The sequence below is a fragment of the Triplophysa dalaica genome, chromosome 21 (genome assembly GCF_015846415.1).
Source record: "Triplophysa dalaica isolate WHDGS20190420 chromosome 21, ASM1584641v1, whole genome shotgun sequence".
NCBI classification, from domain to species: domain Eukaryota; kingdom Metazoa; phylum Chordata; class Actinopteri; order Cypriniformes; family Nemacheilidae; genus Triplophysa; species Triplophysa dalaica.
Genome location: NC_079562.1, coordinates 1,388,301 through 1,410,638, shown reverse-complemented (window position 1 = coordinate 1,410,638; position 22,338 = coordinate 1,388,301). Strand labels below are relative to the sequence as shown.

Genomic DNA, 22,338 nt, shown 5'->3' with positions numbered 1-22,338 from the left:
AACTTGATGACTCAAGATCCAACTTTTTTAGTGAATTCCATTTCGCACTTTTATTCACTTATACAGTGTTCATCTGTATCATCATGTGAAACATGTCTGTAATTCACGTCTAATCACTTAGCAGACACTTTCATCCCATGTACAGTCTTAAAAAAATCGTTTTTTAAATGTTTAACTTGCATTGTCAATGTTCAATCATCACAAGGTAAGTTACTGAGATAAAATAAAATTACCAATAGCGTTGGACATTTACTTGAAAAATCCATGAATTGTTTTTTTAATGCTGAACACTAAACACCTTAAATAATATTCAAGCATCTGCCTATGTGACGAAAAACAAAGCTAAACATTAAAAATGTTCGTAATGGGTAAAAGAGTTGGTTATGTAGACATCACAATGTCACTTTTATTTAATTTCCATCACGCAACTGTTTGTCGCCATCCACATTCTTTCACCTCCATTTGAGGTCACAAACCAGTGCGATGTGATCAGAGGGGTGCGAGACGCTCGGCAAGGCCTGACTGGTTGTGACTTCTTGATGGCTGGGCAGAGGAATAATCTGATCCACCTGCAACACGTGCGGCTCCACGAAAATATAGTCTAGACACCCCTGGAAGCCTCCGACGTAGTTGGTGTACACTGGAAACCCACAAGCGCTGACCAGCTGTAAAGGGTTTACCAGTGCCATCTGAAGCAGTTCCTCCGGACTGCTGGACGCCCAGTCGTCATGATTCTCCAAGACGGATCCCTTACAGATGAGCTGGAGGAGTCCGGAGGTGGGTGTGCTGTTAAAATCACCCGAGAACATAAGACACGCTCCAGGATGTTTCTCTGTAAGCACCTGCTTCATGTGCTTCAGAGCAACAGCTATCTGAACCAGCCGGACATTCCCACCTGAACACAACACAGAACTTGTTCGAAACTTTTAGCAACTTGCACTAAAATGTTAAATAAATCTCTTAAAAAGCTTACCGGTAGGATGCCAGTACAGGTGTGTGTTTCCAACACATATTACTCTGGACGGATCACACAACGACTGCAAAACAGTTACCTGAGAAATTGAAATAGAGATGCATTCATAAACATGATCAACAAACCAACGCTGGTGTACGTCGTGTAGTAGAATACCTGCAAAACTGTCGATCGCTTTTCTATCTTCTCCTTGAGGCTGGAGTTGGTGGACACCTTATCCAGAAGTTCCTGATGAAGAGGATCCGTCATCAAGGCTTTACTTAGTGTAACGTCATACTGAGCGAGCATTTTAAACTTGGACCTTCTAAAAAACGTTGCCAAACCCTCGTGCTGTCTTTCCTTGATCTTAAAAACACCGTCCAGTCCAAAAGCATCGAGCGCAGGAGACAAGCTATCGGTGAAAGCACCCTTATCAACCTCCTGGAGGCAAATGATATCTGCATTGTACCCAGAGAGCTCCTTCTTGATCAGATTGTGCCTGTAGTCCATCTCCAGCGCGTACGGAGGACAATAAGGGTACAGAACGGTTTTGGAAAGATCTGTTTGAGCATAAATGTCAGCTAGAATATTATAAGACACAATCCTCACTGAAGTCTCGTCTGTGACTCTCTGGGTGTACATGTGCCTGTTATCGAACGTGCATGTGCCCGGGCCAGCCTCCACGGTGCCTGCCGACACCAGCTTTACGGGTTCTCCAAACCTGGATCCATTCCCTGGTGTGCATTTCAGCATCACCTTCAACCCAATGTCGAGGTTAGATGGTGTGAATACACGTTCATCTCCAGCCGCCCTCCAGCAGTCGTGCTCTCCGCTCGTATGAGAGTTTGGCGAGTTCTCCTTGAACCATCTAAACTCTCCGTCCTTCACATCTCCAAACTCCACCTCTAATTTAGGACAAACTGGAAAGCCAGACAACAGAGATGAAGGTAGCTCAGACACAGTGAATGTTGGAGGGTTTCTCTCCACCTTATAGGTCATTTCTCCCACGTGCAGCACGGCACCGTCCTTCCACGCGTCTGAATTCGCTGTGTCCAAAGTCACTGTCTCTCCGTTGACGCACAGTTTGATTTCTGGTTTCTCCACAGCGGGTTCACCTCGACATCGTTTTGATTTTTTATCTTTGCTTTGTGCTTTGATGATACTGTTGGACATTCTGGCCAGAACTTTCTCCAGCGGTTCTGTTTGTTCTCTAAGCATTTGTTTGTTGCTCCCGTCAAGAGTGAAGCTGATGGTCAGTTTGCTCTCGCACGGCACGCACCTCACCACACATCTCTCCATGTTCCGAGTTAAGCGGTTGTTATAGAGACTGATGTGGGTCAGAACCGGTGAAGATGATGTTAAACGGCACAACATTCGAGTTGAGGCTGACACCCGACTCAACATGAGGACCCGGTAAGTGAATTCAACAACAATCCACCGGTGACTTCCGCGAACAGCGCGTAAGTGTGGAAAATAGCTACTCTTTTCATTCTCAACACCAGTTTCGACATACTTTATATGTTTGTAAAATGCGTCTGCGTTTATATTTGCGTTACACTTAATAAATATACATTTTATTTCACATACTTCAGTAGTGAGTGATCAGTCGATAACCCCAAATAGTTGTAAAATAGAGTTGCGAAACGGAAGTTCAAAATGCTCGAGCGTCACGTGATTTATTTACGCTTATCAAAGTGCTTTATTTTGTATATCAATCATTAACATAAAACAAAATAGAAAAGAGTGGGATTAATTAATTTGCATTGTTTTACACAATGTAATGTTTATAACACGCATGCGCATGTACGAGTTATATGTAGTTATATCGGAAGTTATATAATCGTCACAAACAAGTAGTTTATATGGGAAGTTGACAGATATTCAGGGCATGTGTCCTATGGTGTGACATAAAAAAAACCTCTAAATAATATACAGATAGTACAAGCGAGATTTATGAAATAAATTTCATACAACAGTTCCACTTTGATAAAGAAAAAAACAAGCATTTCTACACAACATTTACAAATGTAGATTTAATATTGAATCTATCTTATTAAATAAATACACAGTTTAGAATAGAAAAGAAAAAATGAGTTGAGGGTAAAATAAGTCAAATAAAACATGAATTAAACATATAAAACATACAAGACCTTGCTTTATGGCTTTCTTATTATAGACATTCAAATTATGTTTAAATATATAAACAATTCCTGTTTAAAGATATTAAAGTGGAGTTCTTCTAAATTATGAATATAACATTTTCCCACGAGTAAAAGTAAATGAATACAAATGCTTGCTTTGGCCAAGTTCTTAACTATAAAATAAAAGATTCTAAAAGAGAAGAGCCTAGAAAAAAGTCCAGTGTCCCTTACTTCAGGTGCATCCACTTTACGATATTCACCTGTTTACAACAGAATTACATGCCACATATGGCTTCTACAAATGTCAATTGTCAATAAATACAAGCATTCATTTTAACTGAAAAGTAAAGTAGGTTACATTCATGTGATATCATAATCTTCAGAACCGTCGCCTTTCTTCCATAGCTTAACATCAACACTATTTTCCCTTGCTATCTACTTTGTGATTCTCTCTTTTTGAGTGAATCCTATTTTTAGTTTCTTCAATGTTGTGTTGTGTATTCACAACGGTTCAGTCCTACACAGCACATTTTCAGTGAACTGTGTCTCATGTTAAGCTCCAGCATTCTCTTATTGCTCAAACAAAAACAGACATTTTTAAAGTCACTGTGCTTCTGGTTTTATTGAACTCAACAAAATACTGAGAGGACAATAAAAATCAGTCAAACATCGATACATCATAGCCCATTTCACGCTCCATTTACCTGCATAAATGAACAAAGTTAAGCTAATAATTATGTTCCCCAAAAGATTTGTACATTAAAAAACAGCAATTCCCTTGTTGGCACATTATGGATATTACCAATACAGTACATGGTGCAATGGAAACCAATCTCTAGCCACAGGTATGTGGCAAAACTCTTTACTTTTCATTTAAAATATAACTACATGTTAACTACACAACAAATGTCATGTTGCTTGCATTGTTGTTTTAGCTTTAATGGGTGTTGGTTAAAAATCCATGTGTATCTCTTCACCACTGCCAAAGGTTTAGATTTAAAGCATACACAAAGGACTAATAAATATTAAATCAAGAATCATTCAACATACAATCAACACAAAAATAAAATACAACCATTTGAAAATACACCTTCTCAAATGAACGTCAGTATGTCCCATTAGCTTCAAATCCTCAAGGGAGATTTTTATTACATGTTGTAAATGCTGGTTACACGCTGTATTGAAAATATTACACAATATGTTTTTATTCTTATAAGACTTTTAGCTGGTCAGCACCGATGATGCTTTAAAGTTGCATTCAGAGTATATTTTGGACCAATCAGAAACGCATAACATTTGTAGAATTAATACAAACTTGATGGCAAGTCATTCAGAATTGATTGGCAATTTAAACACTATATTACATCATAATGATTTATTCACAGTTTGTAACTTTAAAGTCAACATGAAATCTAAGATGAATCCGAACACGTACGAGTTTCTTTCTTCTGCAGAACACAAAAGAAGATATTTTGAAGAACGTTGATGACAAAACAACATTGACTTCCATTGTATGAACACAAAACCACTGAGACGTTTCTGTAAAATCTCTTCTTTTGTGTTTCACGAAAAAAAGAGTCAAATACAGACTCTGAACCACGAAATGGAGAATAAATGATCTAAGAATGTTAATTTCTGGGTGAACTGTACCTTTAAGACCTGTTGTGTCATTATGACCACCTGCCATTGAAAAACACCTTTTCAATACACATTGCGATTCCAAAAGTGTAAATAGATTGCAGACATTTCATGTTGACTTTAAAGAGGTGTCAGTATTTAACTGGTCATTATCAGTTAAACCGAAGCAAACACACATAAAGCAAATGTAAGATATATTTGGGTATTGTGCTATTTCAGATACCGTTCCAATGTCCCAAGATCTTCAGACTCTCGTGACGCTGAACGTAAATATTCCTTTCAGATTCAGGGTTGTTGGTGAGATCTGGCAGAAATCCTGACAGCTCCCAGAGGAACCGCATTCGGACTTCCACTGTCCCACCACAATGACGTCACTGCCGTGGTGCAGTCAGTCCCAAACGGACGGGACCTTTCCTACAGCTACAGTCAAATCTGCCTCCGCCGCTGAGCTCCCGTTCAGAGAACTGTCCATGTGTTGACCTCTGAAGGGACTCTAGGAGCTGTTCTTCTCTGTGCACTCAGCTTCTGTGCTGCGAGGGAAGTAGACGGTGGTCTTGTGCTCCTCGTACCGGTCGATGTGCTTCAGATGGACCACCATGTGCAGAGCGTACGCCAACACCAGCAGCAGGATCAGAGACGTGATCAGACCCATGAGGATCGCTGGGGTGAAGAACGTGGCGCAGTCGCTGGCCGACGCAAACTTACTGGAATGAAGGTTGAACGCTTGAATCTGTGGGGAGAAGCGGTGAGGTGAGAAAAACACGTGAAAGTAAAACTCCACAAAGGAAATAAATGCTCCAGGGAAAGCAGAACCATTACGAACTCTGCGTGTGCCACCACACACTTTTTAACAAGATGCTGCCTCCACACCAAACCACCCGCTTGTGTAGTCACATCACACCCACCACCAGCAGCTAAAAATACAGCGCTGCATGCTACAATCCAATACCAACAATTTATATTTTTTGAAAGTGTCGCCTGCCAACCTGGAAGTCTGTGAACGTTATGTGCCAGTTTGCGGCGTGGTCCGTGCCGGCGCTGGGCACCAGCAGCGTGTCGTATTTCTGGAGACTGCTAACATGCTGGCAGTGGTAGGAGTTGATGGAAGGCGCGTACACATCTGTGGCGTTAAACATGGCCTCGTATGTCCAGTTGTAGTGGATGTAAACGTTATCGAGAGTGAACCAGTTCTGCCCGGCCGACTCGTAGAACGTGTTTGACATTTGTAGCCTGTGGAAATAAACGCAAATATTGTCATATCAATTTCATCACGTAGAGGGAAAATTACTGTCTGTAACATATCTTCTCTCGTGGTTTATTAGTTTGACACAGCAAGCATAATATAAAACAAGGTGACCTGATGGAGAGGCCTCTGAGGTCTTCTACATCACCATAACGTAGATTGAGTCTGAAGAATAAAAACACATGTGATACTGCTTTTAATTTATGTTTTTTTACAAAATAATGTTAAATGGGGGTGTAGTGAGAATTACCATTGAGAAGTACATTAATGCACAACAATCAATCTGTCAAAATAGGCCTCATTATAGCCATTGCAAATATTTTTGTTTCAAATGATTAAATCACATCTTTACAATAGTGGTGTGTATCTGGACTCACATGGCTTTATCTTTACTGCAGAAAGACCCTTTGGTGTCCACTGTTGTATCGGGGCCGAAGGTTCTGTCCGTGAGGTCCACTAAACTGTGATTCCTGTACCTGATGGCCAGTTTGCGGGCTCTGAAGAGGATGCAGGTTTTTCCGTTGTGCGCCACACTCAGAGGAGAGTACGGCATCGCTCCTGGAATCTGAAGCAATCTCCTGCGTGATGGAGCGTGCGGGTGCCGTCCATACGGCTGAAACACACAATACATCAACAGGTGACACAGGGGCTAGTTGTCACACCAGGGTTTATTTCTAAGAGTGAGCTTCCAGTACCCGGGAACAAAGATCAGTTGCCAGTTACGTCATCCATAGGAGAAAGCTGTCACATTGCACATTATATCAGTCAAATAACATTTAACACTAAATGTGAATACTTGCCCCGAACGGACATAATCTTGTCTCATTGTGGTTTCACTGTGTTCACATGTTTATCCAGAACTTTCTATAAAAGAATAATACTGTATTGTTTTTAGCGGATAAAATGGACAACACAAGCATCATCGTAACTGATCTTTTGACTCAGTTTTGCTCTGTGAAACTATAGCCAACAGCATTGGCAAATCCCGTCCTTAAAGCAAATCAGGTGAACTTTTTTTATTTTTAAAGCAGAATAAAATTCCTGATTGAAAAATCTAACAATCTGTTTTTCCAAAGATAACGCAGTCTGACAAGGATTAAATAGATCTTGTTTGGCTGGAGATCTGCACCCCAGCGGCAGCACAAGGTCACTTTGGCTCCTCTGGCAGACTGTGGCTCATCTCACCTGCTGAGCTCGTCTGAGACGAACTTCAAACGCCAAAGCATCACCGCCGACGCCATCTGCATGAGAACACAACCAATGAGAGATTCTAACGAAAACGTACGGCAGAATAATCACACCATTCAATCAAATCATTTCAAGAAGTAGAATAAAGGTTTCAGTTAGAATCAAGTCACAATGCAAAAGATCATTTTTCTGTTCTATAATAAGAAATACGAAATAAACTGAAACTAAGAAAACATCCTTTTTACATTGCCAAACATGTAGACATAACAACCGTATGTAGCAAAACATACTTTCTTTGATGTCTTGAGATGGAGGCTCATCTGAGCTGTAAGCATAAGACATGCATTGCATTAATATCAGAACTCCTTGAATAATTAGATAAATACCTCTATAAACATTCATAAACAAATCATTTTTATCTGTTTGGATACAGTCACTGGAGCAGCAGCCCCAGCAGATATGATCTTCACACTTCATGAATATCAATGAGATGTTGAAGAAGCTTTGATGGTGTGAGTCACTGTTTGGAACGTCACCCTCCATAAAGTGAGACAAACATTCATTCAAGTCAGTTTTTATGCTTCGCTTTGATCCCAGAGGAAATGTTATTGCTCAGAGGTTGTTATTTCCATTGCTCAGGAGACATAATAAAGCTTTCCCTTTAAGTATCAACTTCTTCCCAAGTGTCCCTACCACAAAAAAAACCCCTTAAAATAAAATGAATGAGGATGGTATAGGCAAGTCTGAGATGGCAGACTGATCTGAATGCCAAATAGGAAAAGAGTTGAGTTATTAAAGAGATGGCTGTGTTTCCTACAGGTTGTTATGCAGAAGGATTACTCAACTCTTAACTGTCTGATCACAAAGTAAGGTCGGCCGGAATTGGCTTAGCCGTCTCAGGACTGATTATGGGTCGAGCTGACAGCGCTGGTACACATTTACAGTCAGGGATCAAAATCAGATGCCTTGAGTTCGATGAAATTTAAAGCTTATATAAGAATGCAGAAGAAGTTACAGGTAGTACATAAAGTATTTTAAAAACAAAGGTGCTAGAAAAGGATATTGCAGCTATGCCAAAAATAAATGTAATTCACCCAAAAAAATGTTTGTCATAATTTACTACTAACACTCTTGTCATTTCAAGCCTGTTTGACTTTCTCCCGCAGAACACAAAAGAAGATATTTTGAATAATGTTGGTAAGTGTTGGTCCCCATTGACTTGCATTGGTTTTGTGTCCATACGTCGATGTGGACCGATGGTTTTCTCTTCACAACATTCTTCGAAACATCTTCTTTTGTGTTCTGCTGAACTCATACAGGTTTGAAATGCATGAGGGTGTTTAGATGCTGACAGAATTTTTGTTTTGGGGTGCTTTAAACCAACCTGTTCAAGACCCCAGGATGTAAACAAAAACACAATATTTCTATTAGACGCAACAATGTATTTTAATAAATTATACATGAGTCAAAAACTGTTCTCTGGTGATAATCAAGAGCACATCACACATTCTGTTAAAACACTCAATATTACATATAAATATTAAAACCATTGACGTTCTGTTGAATAATAAATGCATGTTGTTTGTGTGCGGTGTGGTGCCAGTATAAAACCATGTATCACCTCAGGACTCCCGTTGTGTTCCAGACTGCATTTGTGTGATAGTGTGACCCTGTGAGGTGTGTACTTCTGCCCTTGTGCTCATGGTGTAAGTGTTTGTTTACCAGCACTGTAAACAACATCAAACCTTCACGTTTTTCTGGTTTCGTGATATATTTTAATCTCATCACTCCTGTGGGATCTATATCATCTATAATTTGGTAATCAAATTTTCTTCATGTCATTTTGTTTCTTGGATGGTTTTGCTTTAATAAACTAAGGAAAACTGTGCGAAGGGGTTGTTGTGTTGTGTTTTTGTTATTACATAATCTAGTCAAACAGCGAATCCGCCACAAGCAAACCTCAATCGCATCAACTCTAAAACAAATGAATTCCAGTCAAAACTCAAACCACCGAATGAGACGTGAAGTCAGAAATCAAACAGAAATCCTCCTGTGGATCTGGTCCGGTGGTGCTCCTTTATCTGCTTTCTAAACATATCTGACGGCAGTGGGTCACACTCAACACATTTATATAATAATGGAATATGCTGACCGCTTCCAAACCCCATGAAGCATATTTCAGCTGGGACGGTCGGATTAAAGCGTGTCTTTAAAGTCACATCAAGATGCTTTAGCATATCAAATCTGTTAATACACAGCTAAAGCCTGATCTGGCCTACATGTAGAAAAACTCCATCTGTGCAAGTGCCTGTGGAGAAATAGAAACCACGCTCATCTCCTCCTCAGCAGAATGCTGCCAATTACCTCTGCCTTTTTTTTCTGAAGAACAGCAATATGACGTTGACTGTAAACGTGCTGGAAAGATTTGAGCATAAAAATTGTTTAGATGCCTATTGGCTACTGCTTGGAAATAAATCAATAATCACTGAAGTAGCAAAACAGATCACATAATGTTAGTGTTACCTAGCATGTGTTTTTAGAAGCAACAAAAATAACAATCAAAGTGTACTTGGTACAACAATATTCAAATGAAGTGTTCATAAAATGTGTATCTAGTTATTTAGTGTCTCTTATACATCACAAGTCTATTTACTTTTGTATTGTATATTGTTTGCGCTGTGAAATGAATGTAGATTGTAGAGGTAAAACGATGAGAAATGCTTTAGTTGAAAATCCTCAATAATATTCCGAGCTCAGTATGTGACACTCCTGAGATCTGAAACAAAACATTTTCAAAGATTTCTGGGTCTTTTTCTGGGAAATATCTAAGATTTATAAAAGCAAAAGTTTCCATTTGATCTCATTGATGTCTATGAAAAATAAATGATTCATTCTTTACTATGGGTCTATCTATATATAAACCGCTCATTCACAGAACAATCAGAGCATCACAAGATCAACTGTTAACCATAAACATCCATGTACGCAATAAATAATATATTCATAATGTGATCCTACATCTTGAATCCACAATGCATTGCTTAATGCGACATTCAGCAGCCCAGTGAATGCATAACAATATAACGAAAAATATATTTTCAAATCCCTTCATTCATTGCCTATGATCAATAAGAGCATCACAGGGTGAGCCTCAGACGTGAGAGATGCTTCACAGTCCTCACATTCCAGCAGTGATGTTGATCATTCCTGCATCTCATCTGACGCTCATCTCTGCCTCCAATTTTAGTATCAAATATGGATTTGCCCTGTAAACTGATGCTGATGGATTTTCTCTTGTGTTTCGCTGCAAGAGCCCTTGGAGTCTCAATTCAGACTCAACGTGTATAATGGGTGGACAAAGAATGCAGGTCACACCAGTTTATCACCATATGCTGAACGCACTTAAAAGACACCCAGTATGTATGTATGGTCTTTGTTTCTCCTGGTTTCTATCTCACAGCTGAAGCACCACGTTAATAATCGTTAAGAACTAAATATCACACATTTAATACAAAATGATCAACTCACCTCCCTTCCACAAAGGCAGACAGCTGTTCATAAGACGAAGATATCTGCAGGAAAATAAAAGAAAACAAGGCAAGAAACATTGGGATCCACAGTGATGCCATGTATACATCCAGATGAGAATGCCAGAGATGATGCTGAGCTCCGCTGCTTCATAATCTGCGTGAATAACAGGCGCAAACTCAGCGCGATGATCGGCAGGCGCGGGAACCAATCAGCGTCCAGCAGATGAGTTGATCCAGCGACGCGGCCACGCCCGTTATCGGGTGCGCGTGCAGCTGACACACACCGCGACTAAATCCATAACTAATCATCTGCATAATTAATTTAAGAGACAATGGCATTGATCGTAAACGATTGTGGAACATTTACACTTCTGCTACTGTTTTGCATATTGAGGGTGACCTAGACGACTGAGCAGAATAGCAAAAAGATCGATCGAATTTTTTCTTAATTGCTGCATGTGCATAATTTTCGTAATTATATATGTATAAACCGTGTACTTCGGTTTATTTGTGCAGTGTGGTATAATGTCAACAATCACGCTTTCATAGACTTTCTACTGACGCTTTTCGGCACAGGCATTAATTTGGGCTACACTACGGGTCCTTCCAGCAGTCATTTTTGCAGAGCGTCACGTGATCGATCTTTCCTCTCCCGACTTAGAGCACGCGATCATGGGTACGTGTTAGCCGAAAAATGTGACCTAATAAAACTCTTATACTGGGTTATTTTGCATGTTTGTGCGGATATATGAGACGCTAAACAATTTATGCACAACTGTAGATACAGAAGTGATTGCTATGATGTCAACGTTATATATATTTTGGGTTTTATTATGAGAGCATCGTGCGGCGGCGGCCATGAGCTGCCTTTACAGACCAGTAACGTTACTGTCTTGATCGTAGTTTGACGTTACACTGTGGCGTTTTGTAACGTCTATTTTGTTATAGTCTAATGTATTGAACTGATTTAAATTGCCAACGTAAAAGGATGTTTAAGATGCACTTAGTCTCGATGGTTTCTCTATTGAAGGTACATTACTAACCCGGTCTATACAACGCTATTTGTTAGCGAGTGTCAAAATAATGTCCCATTGTCATAAAAAACACTTAAAGTTTTTGAACTTGTTATTGAAATAATCTTACGATACTCAAATCTTGAAAATGTAATATTTAAAACATCATGTTTGATTGTGTGATTTCCTTCTGAAGGCAAGTGTCGTGGACTGCGTACTGCTAGGAAGCTGCGGAACCACCGCCGTGAGCAGAAGTGGCATGATAAACAATACAAGAAGGCTCATTTGGGTACAGCTTTGAAGGCTAACCCCTTCGGTGGAGCTTCTCACGCTAAAGGAATCGTGCTTGAGAAAGTGTAAGAACCTTAAGCTTTGTCGCGTGAAGTTTTGAAGACATAAGTGTGGATTTGTATTTTTAATGTTGTGTTCGGTGTGTTTTTGCAGTGGTGTTGAAGCCAAGCAGCCCAACTCTGCCATCAGAAAGTGCGTCAGAGTCCAGCTGATCAAGAACGGCAAGAAGATCACAGCTTTCGTCCCCAACGATGGCTGCTTGAACTTCATTGAGGTAAATACTGGGTTAAGATGCGAAACTGTAGAGATGGATGTGGATTTAAAGGTGGTGAACTTTAATTGACTCAATGTTGTTTTGTTGCAGGAAAACGATGAGGTTCTGGTTGCTGGATTCGGTCGTAAGGGACATGCCGTGGGTGATATCCCTGGTGTACGTTTCAAGGTAGTCAAGGTGGCCAACGTGTCTCTTATGGCCCTGTACAAAGGCAAGAAGGAGAGACCCAGATCGTAAACTGTTCTTGTTCAAATGACAATAAAAGGAATGTTTTTCAGTTCCAATCACTGTCCTTGTGTTTTTTAAAATGGTGAAAAAATGACCTAATATGAACGTAATGTGTAATCTTTTTGTTCTCTGCTGGTACTAACTGCTCTCTAAACTCAACAGTGAGAACACATCATAAAATGAGTATCTTATTTGTGTTTTCATAATGGAAGGGCGTTAGTGACGTCAGGGTAGTTGTTAATATGATAATCTTTGGAGCCTACAACTTGCTTTTGTCTTAATGATGCTATTGTGAATTGAGCTACATGGTAGATTTCTTCAGTTTATGGAAAAGTTGAGATTGAGGAGCAATCATGAGATTTCTGGAGCGATTATAAATGTCTGCTCTACTTTAGTCTTCTGTTATCGTCTAATTTAGTGATGGAGGACTTTCCAACCTACTACACAATTTCAGTCCTTGTGTGAAGCAGTCTGTATAAATGGAGAATTTGCTAATTTCTGACTAAATATGTGAGTCCGGTTGAGCACAGCATTCCCTGCTGTGAATCTTCACAGATTTCAGATAGGTCCGTAATGGGTGCCAAACCATCACCAGTTTAATTAAGGTCAAATCTTTTGGGACCGTGTGCACATTTGAAGCTAGTCTTCAAAATGCTTTTGCTTCTCCACATCACTGTCGGTGCATTTTCATGTTCTCACACAGCAAGAGGATCACAGAAGGGAGCAGGTGTGTTTTTTTCTCACACGCACCATTTAAAAAGTTAGGGGAATTTACATGGATGAAAAAGTTTATTCGCATCACTAACTATCTGTATTAGCAATATCAAAAACAAAACCTTAAAACTTCTGACCCAGTACACCTGCTAATAATGTAATGTTAGTACAATAAAAATAAGACAGTATCTGGTATCAATAACACAACAGTAATACAGAGCTCTGTTGTTGTCTATATGCGCAGTGGTTTGTATTTTAAGTTCAATCATCTTGGAAGCAGCTGTTATAGTTTTTGGAACATTGCCTTTTAAAGCCCATGTGGGTGTATAATGTGAACTCTCCGCTTAATTGGTTTAATCTGAATATATGAACACAACACACACACACAACATGTTTTTTGACTGACTTCATGGGTCTTAATAGAAGATTTGTGGACGTGTCACAGGAACCAAACAAAAAACTAAATTTTCAATTAAGTACCCTATTGTATAAATTCTTTTGAATTTTGAGATGTACACCAATCCTTTTTAGTACATGTCTGCCAAGATGTTTTTCCGGGGTTCTTGCATTTTTTTTTTAGTTTTTTAGGGCCTTTTTAGCTGACTACTAGGGTGATGCCATGCACAAAGGTTTTCTGATGGAAAAAATGTCTAAAGGATTTACTTTAGGTTTTATTATCCAGCTGTGAATAACATTCATGTATTAGAATGCTGACAGTTCTTTACAAAGCAGATGCTGAAAATAAAAATTCATGTCTGTCAGATTAATATTTAGTTACTTTCTTTCTTTACTGTATTTTGTTCCCTAACTGTGGTACACTGTTATTAAGTTATATGATATCCTGATTCAGATGTAGTTAGTTGCTCATAAAATGCTTAGACAGTGTTGTGTTTGTCTTCTCCGGTGATTGTGTTGTGCTCAATATCACACCCTGTGGGTTTGTGTTGTATTTATTCAATCTCTCTTTCTGCAGGTGGTGTGATCGCTGGATCATAAACTGAAGGATTTGGCAGAGCAGACGTCCACTGCACCTGCAGTTTCAGTTTTCACAGGCCCTGAAGATGAGCTGTCACTGTTTCTCACGGACATAAATGCTGTATTATTCGTGTGTTTGCAGCTGACTTGAGGTATCCAGCTGAATAAGAGACCACTAAGCAAGTGAAAAGAGGAAAAGGCTTATTTGTAATTAGATTTATTTTAATTAGATTTTTAATATAATATGTTAATGTTATACCCGCCCATTCTTCATGCATAAAATCTGTTTAATTCACATGAAACCTTTTATATAATGTTAAATCCAACCAGTCACAGATAGTGACAGTGAGGTGCATTTTTTTATGTTTTTTTAGCCAATGCACATGTTTTTGTGTTCTTTCTGGAGTCGAACCCACTTTCTAAAAACAATAAATGTGATATAAGAGTGTAAGTGGATTCTGGGAAGATTAGGACAGGAATACATAAGGTGAGTTATAAAATGATGAAATATGTTTGGTTAGATTAGCGTCAACCCAGTGCTGACCTAGAATCCACTCAGACTGTAATTCCATCGGCACTGGACTCGACGTATGCAGTATTTTGTGTGTGCTAAAGCTTTTCTCACATGTTTTGTGTGGTGGATGTTTTCTAGATGCACTGTCACATGCCCTACGGGTCATTTGTGATTTCTCTCATTCAACTGGCATGTGCAAAAATCATTGTTTCATTTCTCGGAGTAGATTGTCTTCAGGCGTTGACTTTTGTAATCTATGATCATTTGAAATGAGATTTTGTATAAAAAATTTTCATTTGAGTTGACAGTTCGATCAACATCAGCTTTTTTATTGACGGATGCTACCATGCTATTTCTGCATAAAGTATACAGTATGTGAATCTTTCTGTAGTGTGCCCACACACAATGCAATGCACCCTGAGTTGACTGTCCATATATAACGTGATAAAACATATGCCCTGCATCCCAATTCACACACTGTCTTTCCTGAATATAGTATTCGAAATTAAAATATGAATGTCCCAAATCATAGTGTGTTGAAACTAGTATTCTCAAAAGTATGTTTAGGATGGTCTACTGTTCAGATGAGAATTCAAAGTGCAGAACAATAATACAACTCAAACGTCTGATATTACCCACGATAGCATAGTGACACTAATCTGCATTCATAAGAGTTGCTTATATAAATTAATAAATGTAAGTATGCAGTAAACATCACTTAAGAAGTAGTTAACGCATAAATACATAATGCAAAGAGGAGATGTATTTTTCAGCCACTTCCATTTCGCAATGAAATGTACCAGTGCATACTTACACAGTAAAAAGTATATACTTTCCATTACAAAAACAGTACATACTTTTAGGGCACAATATGAGTAGGCAAATTGAAGGACAGCACTCAAAAGTCACACTGCACAGTGTACTGCAGACCTTGTATGCTCAGCAGAGAGGTTGATATCGCCACCTAGTGGTAAGCGCATGTGAGACATCTCAGTCAAATCTCATACTTTTTAAAATAAAGTCATGTGTTATTTGTGATTCTGAATCTGTGGTAGCAAGTTATTAATAGTGAACCATCTCTGCACACATATGTTCATAGTAGGCTATGCACAACATTCTGCACTAGTTATGTAACAGAAGTGGCGTCCCATTCTAAGGATCTGAAAGTGTGGCATCACAGGTCTGAATCCACCGGCCCTGCTGTGCCTCATGATCAAGTATTTATAGAAAAAGCGTGACCTAAATAACCCAGCATACTGTCTGGGCGACGTCCCCCCCAAACCAAACCAGGACAGAACAACAACAACACCTTCTGTTCTTAAGGTAAATAAACTTCGAGCTCTGGGTGTACCATGAGGTTAAGAGTAACATTTGATTGTATTATTAATATACATGTGCAGATTGTTTGAAGTGATTTGTGTATGTTTAACATGTTTACCTATCTAACATGCAGTTTTTTTTTTATAATTTTGTGATACCCTTATACTGACACACACATGTAAAGAACACATGCAGAAAGCGGTTAAATGTGTTATGTCGATGTATGTAGTCCAGTAAACTGTAAGAGTGAGTTTAAATATATGTTGTTTGCATTACTTGGGCTGCAGAAAGTTGCCAAACGTATCACATGACATCTATCCTCTATCATCGCCACAGAAGAGAAGATCAGAAGGTCATGGATCTGGAAACATCCGGAGGGATTTTCGATGAGGATGTTGCAACCCAGTTCATGATCGGACAAAGTTTACTGGAGGGCCACAAGCAAAGCGAGTTGAAGAAGTCTGAAGTTAGCTGTAACATTCCGGTCAGCCCAGAGAGAGAGAAGATTTTCAATGCTATTAAACATGGTAAGAATATGTTATAACAGATGAGGCATCACATTTAATAAATGCTGTTTTCAAGGAAAAGACAGATGATCCTAAAATGTAAACCGCATTATTTTGGTTGCATGTAACAATTAAACACATTTAAAAAAGTTTCTATCCCTGTTGTCTTTTTCCTGATGATGATCAGGTGATGAAGCTTCCCTCCGGAAGCTCACGGTTCACCAGCGTGCGTTCAGTGAAGAGGATAACACAGGTTTCATTCCTCTACATGAGGCGGCAGCCCAGAGCAACCAGAACATCCTCGAGATCACATTGATCGGTGTGTCATGAGCTTCATATTGCTTTCTTCTGGCAATTGTCCATCTTGTTTATCTTCTCAATGTGTCTATATGAGGACATGAAGAACTGTGCTGAAACTTTCAACAGCCTCTCCTGTGGTGTCAAAGGACAGAAGGACACGTCGGGGTAAAACGCCTCTTTTCTTAGCGGTGGAGAAGGGTCTTCTAGACAACGTCTGTTTTCTGTTGGACAACGGCTGTTGTCCGGATACCCGGGATGTAGAGGAAGACTCACCTCTGATTGTAGGTTAGTAAAGGCCAGTGAAATAGGCCCCATTTCACAATGTCGTCGCTTAACTTCTGCCGTCTCGCAGAATATCATGACATGCATCTTTCAACAAACAAGAAGAAGAAGAACTTCTGTTTTGCCGTTGCGCTGGAATTTAACAGCAGTGACAGAAAAACGGACAAAACACTTATTCAAGTACTTAATTCAAGAGCTTGTCATAAGCGAAATTTTGTATGCATGATGTTGTACATCATTTAGCTGTATTTGTGGCAGCTGTGCAAGGGACTTGGTAAACTCCATTCTGAGTCGCTAGCGGAAGTAACAAAGCACTGCTTCGCGGCAGAACGGAAGATTCGTGACGTCATGTGAAAAGGGCCTATTGGGACCCGGTGAAATTGTTGGACGAATGCTAATTTGTTTTTAGTTCCAGTTTTTTGTTATTAATCTCTGTCATTTCATCATAGCCATTAGGAACAGCCATTACGACATAGTAAAGCATCTGCTTAACTTCAATGCCAGAGTTAACCAAGAGGGGGCGCACCGCAGAACCCCCCTGCATGAGGCCACCCGGCTGGGTCTGAGGGATTTTGTGGATTTGTTGTTGAAGTATGGGGCTCATCCTGACCCCAAGAGCGTATACGGCCTGACACCTTTGGCATTGGCAGCACAGGCCGGACATCTGGACATCGTTCGGACACTCATCCAGAGAGGTCAGAGACAGCAGGTGTAGTGCACATACAATGAAACAATGTCCACAATCACTGGGTTGCATCTAAATGTACACATAGCTCACACTAATTGATGGAAAGTACATACTTTTGAGAATGTGGAAGCCATTTATTACATTTGCATTTATTCATTTGGCAGACAAAGTGACTTTGTGGAATACCTGAGCATCAAACCTATGATCTTGGTGTTGCTAGCAGCATGCTCTTCCAATTCCAATTGAACTTTTGGAAAGCAGACTCTTATCTTGTACTGTTTTTCTAAATGAATTTCCTCCAATTATTACTATCCTTATAAATGTTTACATTACTCATGCTAGACCAAACCATTGCCGTCAATACCAGCCCAAATAGCATGCATGTATGCAATGCACCCTTCACATACATCTTATGATTGAAAGAATTATATTTTAAAGTAATCATTTTATCCATAGTGTTGAATTTAATATCTTGGGCTCTATAGTTTGAAAAATGTACATTTGGCAATGAATGTCTACAGAAATACTTAGTATAACAACCTGTATGTTTACATGTCAAAGTGAATAATAGTGTGATGTTCAGGTGCTGATGTGCAGTCTCAGGCTCAGGACAGCGCTACGATCCTGTTCGAGGCGTCTGCTTCAGGAAACCCTGATGTGATCTCTTTACTGCTGGAGTACGGAGCTGACGCTAATGTACCAAAACACACCGGACATCTCCCCATCCACAGAGTGGCCCACCGCGGGCATGTCAAGTTAGTGCCATTGTTTTGTGTCTGAACTGTACAGACATGACAAACCACACAGCTATGATAGCTGAAGAACATAAAAGACACAAATTAAATCCTCTGTTTAGAACCCCGCCTTACAAAAATATGCCGGCAAACCCGAAACATGATTCACAGATAAAGGCTTAGGTTTGGCTAAAAAATCTGTTACAGCCACCGGTGGGATTTTCCAGTACAGTACATTTCAATGATATCTGTCATGTAGTTTATGCAAGGATATGACCAAATATTCAGGATTAGGGAGATCCAGATGTTAAAGTGTGATTAATTCAAATTTTCAATTCAATTTTATTTATGTAGCACTTTTGCAATTTTCATTGTCGCTAAGCAGCTTTAAATACATCATAATACAATTTTAATGAAAAGAATACCAGGGGAAAATTGAAGATAATATAGGGTATTAAGAAACATGGTATTATTGCAAGATTTTGTTTATGCAATGTTCACAATTTTCATTATTGCAAAACAGCATTACATACATCGTAATAAGGAATTGAATACAAATAATACTATTAAAGATTTTAAGATAAATTGTATTATTGATTAGAAGGCAAGTATTGATCAAGCATTATTCTTTGTGGTAATTTCATATTTATTTGATGATCTGAAGATTTTGAAGTAAAGTTTCTCACATGTCAAGTGAAAACATTTGCTCAAGTCTCATATGTGTCTCTAACATATCTGGGTCAATGACAAATAAGAAAATGTCAGGTGGTGCAGCCATATATTAATTTAAAATAATATACATTTAATGTATTTAGCACTGAGTATTTTTCCCCTCATATATAAGAAATTTAACATAAAATCATGCCAAAATATTTTATTAATTATTTTATTGAGAAAATTAACATTTATTTCTCAGTTTTGTTCTCTGTTTGTATGTTCGGACGGTCGCACCACCTGACATTTTTGGTCTTTCAAACACCAAAACTCAAAAAATCTATTGAATTTCAATAAAATGAAAAGGGTTTCTTATAAAGGACATATTGTAGATCCATTTGATATATGACATGTATTTATTCAAATTCTTTTTAGGAAAATAATGAATTTGGACACAAAAAATACATGTCACGTCATTGACCCATCTAAAAAATGTGTCTGTCATTAGAGTTTGAGAAGAGATGTCAAAAGTGTGACAAACTGAGCTCAGATTTGTGAAGTCTGCAATCAAAAGTCAATATTATTGAAGATCTCAATATGAACTCAAACATTTCTCATCAAATTGACCCAAATCCTGATGATTTGACCTCTACGATCTACATTCATTCTACACCTCAGTTTCTCTTTTTAGTTCTTCTGAGCAATTATAGTAGAAACATGTGAGACTAAGTGGATACTTACAGTAAATGAAGCACAGCCGAGATCATTTTCCTCCGTTGATGTAAATCTGCTCATTTCTCAGGGCTCTGTCTCTTCTGATACCCGTGACCTCGTGTGAAGCTGTGGATGACAGTGGGATCAGTCCTCTACATTCAGCAGCCGCTGGTGGACACACAAAGTGTCTGGAGTTGCTCCTCACCGCTGGTTACGACCCCAACTTCATGCTGTACCCATGGGTACGTCGTAACTATGACGACAAGCGGCAGTCCGCCCTGTACTTCGCCGTGTCAAATGACGACGTTGCCTCCACCAGAGTTCTGCTGGAGGCCGGGGCCATGCCCAACCAGGACCCGGTCAAATGCCTCCAGTTGGCGCTTCGTCTGGGCAACTATGAGCTTATCAACACGCTGCTTCGATATGGTGCCAACGTCAATTACTTCTGCCGGGTGAACACAACTCACTTCCCCTCGGCGTTACAGTACGCCCTAAAGGATGAGGTGGTGCTCCGGATGCTGTGTAACTATGGTTACAATGTGAATCGATGCTTTGACTGTCCGTACGGAGAGAACTCTCACGTGCCTCATGGTTATGAAGGCTGGAGTGATTCGGTCATTAAAGATACTCTGGTGATTTCTTTAACATTATTTGTGTTTTGTTCTGTTAAAGATGATCATAATTATTATATATATTTGTTGATGTATCGCTGTCTCTGTAGTTCTGCGAAGTCATCTCAGTCTCCTGGCTGAAGCATCTCTCAGGGAATTTGGTGCGAATCATGCTGAACTACGTCGATCACGTGAGGTTTTGTTCTAAACTGAAGGCCGTCATCATGGAACAGAAACAGTGGCCAGAAATCTGTCACATTCAAGGTTTGTATGGCAATAAGAAGATGAAAACTGATGTTTAGGGATGTCGATCAAATCCCGTCGAGAACATGAATGAAATTACATAAGGAACGTGAAGTTCATGATATGCAGAAGTTTGTTTTTTTTTCGACAATTAAACATTTACCTCAAAGTTCTCCTGAACTATAATGTAGAAAATCTTTGAGACTTTACTCTAAAAACAAACTATTCTTACATTTTGATATTTGGGATTAAGATGTTTCAACATATTTAGTGGAATGATTTTTTGTTTGTGAAATGGTTTTGATTCGCATTCACAGAGAACGTCAGATGTTTGCAGCATCTCTGTCGGCTGAAGATCAGGAGCTGCTTGGGTCGGCTGCGTTTACGAGCTCCAGTTTTCATGAGCTTTCTTCCTCTGCCAGACCGACTGAAACAATACATCTTATACAAAGAATATGATCTTTACAGCCAGCAGAGTCAAACTCAAAGCAGATGAGCTGATGCATTCAGAACATGCGCCTGCACCTGCACCTTTAAGACGAGACTGGCTCTGATGGACCCTGAAATGTGAAGACTGAAAAGTTTAAATACTTTTAGGGTAAACATAGGATATTTGCATTTACATATACGCATTTGGCAGAGGCTTTAATCTAAAGCGACTTACATTGCTTTATCCTATACCTTTATACACTTGCAATCCCCTGGATCGAACCCATAACCTTGCATTGATAACGCAATGCTCTTACCACTGAGCTACAGGAAAGATTGTTTGTGTGTTTGCTAAACAAAGGGATATTTTTATACTGTCTTCAAACCTCTTGATTCAGCCTGTGGTCTGAAAGAAGATAGCCCTGTTACAACAAAAATGCAGTGAACTCTGTATATTCTTTACATTGTGCAGGTACAGAGGCCTTGATTTTCTTATGAATTAGCAAAAAACTTGTCTTAAAGGGACCTTCCCAAAATGAAAATTATTTGATCATTTATTCACTCTCATGTCATGTCAAACTGATATGAGGTTCTTTCTTCGGCAGAACACAAATGAAGATATTTTGAAGAATGTTCGTAAGCAATTTCTCCAAATATCTTCGTTTGTGTTCCACTGAAAACAGGGACACACGCAGGTTTTTAATGATGCGAGTGTGAAAAACTGATGTCGTGTATAAATGTAAGTTTTAAATCAAGATTTTTTTTAAATTAAAGTTTTAAATTAAAGTGTAAATTCTGAAATCACTTACACTTTTGAAATAACTTTAGCTGGAGTCAATGCAAATTATTTTTGAACAAATAAAATATACTTTATTTGACAAACAGCATTGTATGTCTTATTAAATTGTCTTATACCCTTAAACCTTCATAAATACCTCGAACAACACTATTAAAACATGTTAAACTCGTTACCCGAGATGTTATTATTATTATTTTTAAACCTCAGGGAGACATGTTTACATTTTAACGTTACTGAAGTGAGAAATATAACAAAAGGTGAATTTATTCATAATACCATATTGGTGGAAAACTCAGCACAACCAAAGTTTAATATTTAATATCATCTCCGCTAAAATATTTTAAACAAACGAATGGC

General features: G+C 39.0%; 4 protein-coding genes across 5 annotated transcripts; 2 read left to right on the top strand and 2 right to left on the bottom strand.

Annotated features, from left to right (window-relative positions):
- Window positions 1-11: 11 nt before the first annotated feature.
- On the bottom strand, window positions 12-2,566 carry pde12 (phosphodiesterase 12). The gene is made up of 3 exons (XM_056734509.1): window positions 1,130-2,566; window positions 974-1,052; window positions 12-895 (listed from the first exon to the last, which is right to left on the bottom strand). Exons 1-3 carry the CDS (start codon window positions 2,354-2,356, stop codon window positions 453-455), a joined length of 1,749 nt encoding a protein of 582 aa, XP_056590487.1. The 5' UTR covers window positions 2,357-2,566; the 3' UTR covers window positions 12-452.
- A 2,653-nt stretch (window positions 2,567-5,219) lies between these two features.
- atp6ap1la (ATPase H+ transporting accessory protein 1 like a) lies at window positions 5,220-10,864 on the bottom strand. Its single transcript, XM_056734512.1, has 7 exons — window positions 10,691-10,864; window positions 7,453-7,487; window positions 7,160-7,215; window positions 6,352-6,587; window positions 6,089-6,139; window positions 5,718-5,961; window positions 5,220-5,461 (listed from the first exon to the last, which is right to left on the bottom strand). The coding sequence occupies exons 1-7, from the start codon at window positions 10,789-10,791 to the stop codon at window positions 5,225-5,227; spliced, it is 960 nt and encodes a 319-aa protein (XP_056590490.1). The 5' UTR covers window positions 10,792-10,864; the 3' UTR covers window positions 5,220-5,224.
- A 345-nt stretch (window positions 10,865-11,209) lies between these two features.
- On the top strand, window positions 11,210-12,554 carry rps23 (ribosomal protein S23). The gene is made up of 4 exons (XM_056734516.1): window positions 11,210-11,368; window positions 11,902-12,061; window positions 12,150-12,270; window positions 12,361-12,554. The coding sequence occupies exons 1-4, from the start codon at window positions 11,365-11,367 to the stop codon at window positions 12,505-12,507; spliced, it is 432 nt and encodes a 143-aa protein (XP_056590494.1). The 5' UTR covers window positions 11,210-11,364; the 3' UTR covers window positions 12,508-12,554.
- A 3,447-nt stretch (window positions 12,555-16,001) lies between these two features.
- asb14a (ankyrin repeat and SOCS box containing 14a) lies at window positions 16,002-22,009 on the top strand. Of its 2 annotated transcripts, none has more exons than XM_056734901.1 (9): window positions 16,002-16,024; window positions 16,309-16,548; window positions 16,715-16,846; window positions 16,954-17,112; window positions 17,559-17,804; window positions 18,381-18,552; window positions 19,988-20,531; window positions 20,621-20,774; window positions 21,071-22,009. In XM_056734901.1, exons 2-9 carry the CDS (start codon window positions 16,329-16,331, stop codon window positions 21,247-21,249), a joined length of 1,806 nt encoding a protein of 601 aa, XP_056590879.1. In that variant the 5' UTR covers window positions 16,002-16,024; window positions 16,309-16,328; the 3' UTR covers window positions 21,250-22,009. The 2 variants fall into 2 exon arrangements, with proteins under 2 accessions (XP_056590879.1, XP_056590880.1); XM_056734902.1 differs by having other exon boundaries at window positions 16,008-16,024; window positions 16,358-16,548.
- The last annotated feature ends 329 nt before the right edge of the window (window positions 22,010-22,338 follow it).

Bases quoted from the DNA above. Each gene is read 5' to 3' on its own strand.
- rps23 (XM_056734516.1), top strand. The intron at 12,062-12,149 runs GTAAGAACCTTA...GTGTTTTTGCAG, and splicing joins GGAATCGTGCTTGAGAAAGT to TGGTGTTGAAGCCAAGCAGC. The intron at 12,271-12,360 runs GTAAATACTGGG...GTTTTGTTGCAG, and splicing joins GCTGCTTGAACTTCATTGAG to GAAAACGATGAGGTTCTGGT.
- pde12 (XM_056734509.1), bottom strand. From the start codon at position 2,356: ATGTTGAGTCGGGTGTCAGCCTCAACTCGAATGTTGTGCCGTTTAACA. The intron at 1,053-1,129 runs GTATTCTACTAC...TCAATTTCTCAG, and splicing joins AGCGATCGACAGTTTTGCAG to GTAACTGTTTTGCAGTCGTT. The intron at 896-973 runs GTAAGCTTTTTA...TGTTGTGTTCAG, and splicing joins CCTGTACTGGCATCCTACCG to GTGGGAATGTCCGGCTGGTT.
- atp6ap1la (XM_056734512.1), bottom strand. From the start codon at position 10,791: ATGGCATCACTGTGGATCCCAATGTTTCTTGCCTTGTTTTCTTTTATT. The intron at 7,488-10,690 runs GTGAGTTGATCA...TTATGCTTACAG, and splicing joins TCTGCCTTTGTGGAAGGGAG to CTCAGATGAGCCTCCATCTC. The intron at 6,140-6,351 runs GTGAGTCCAGAT...TTTATTCTTCAG, and splicing joins TGCAGTAAAGATAAAGCCAT to ACTCAATCTACGTTATGGTG.
- asb14a (XM_056734901.1), top strand. From the start codon at position 16,329: ATGACATCTATCCTCTATCATCGCCACAGAAGAGAAGATCAGAAGGTC. The intron at 18,553-19,987 runs GTTAGTGCCATT...CTCATTTCTCAG, and splicing joins GCCCACCGCGGGCATGTCAA to GGCTCTGTCTCTTCTGATAC. The intron at 20,775-21,070 runs GTTTGTATGGCA...TCGCATTCACAG, and splicing joins AGAAATCTGTCACATTCAAG to AGAACGTCAGATGTTTGCAG.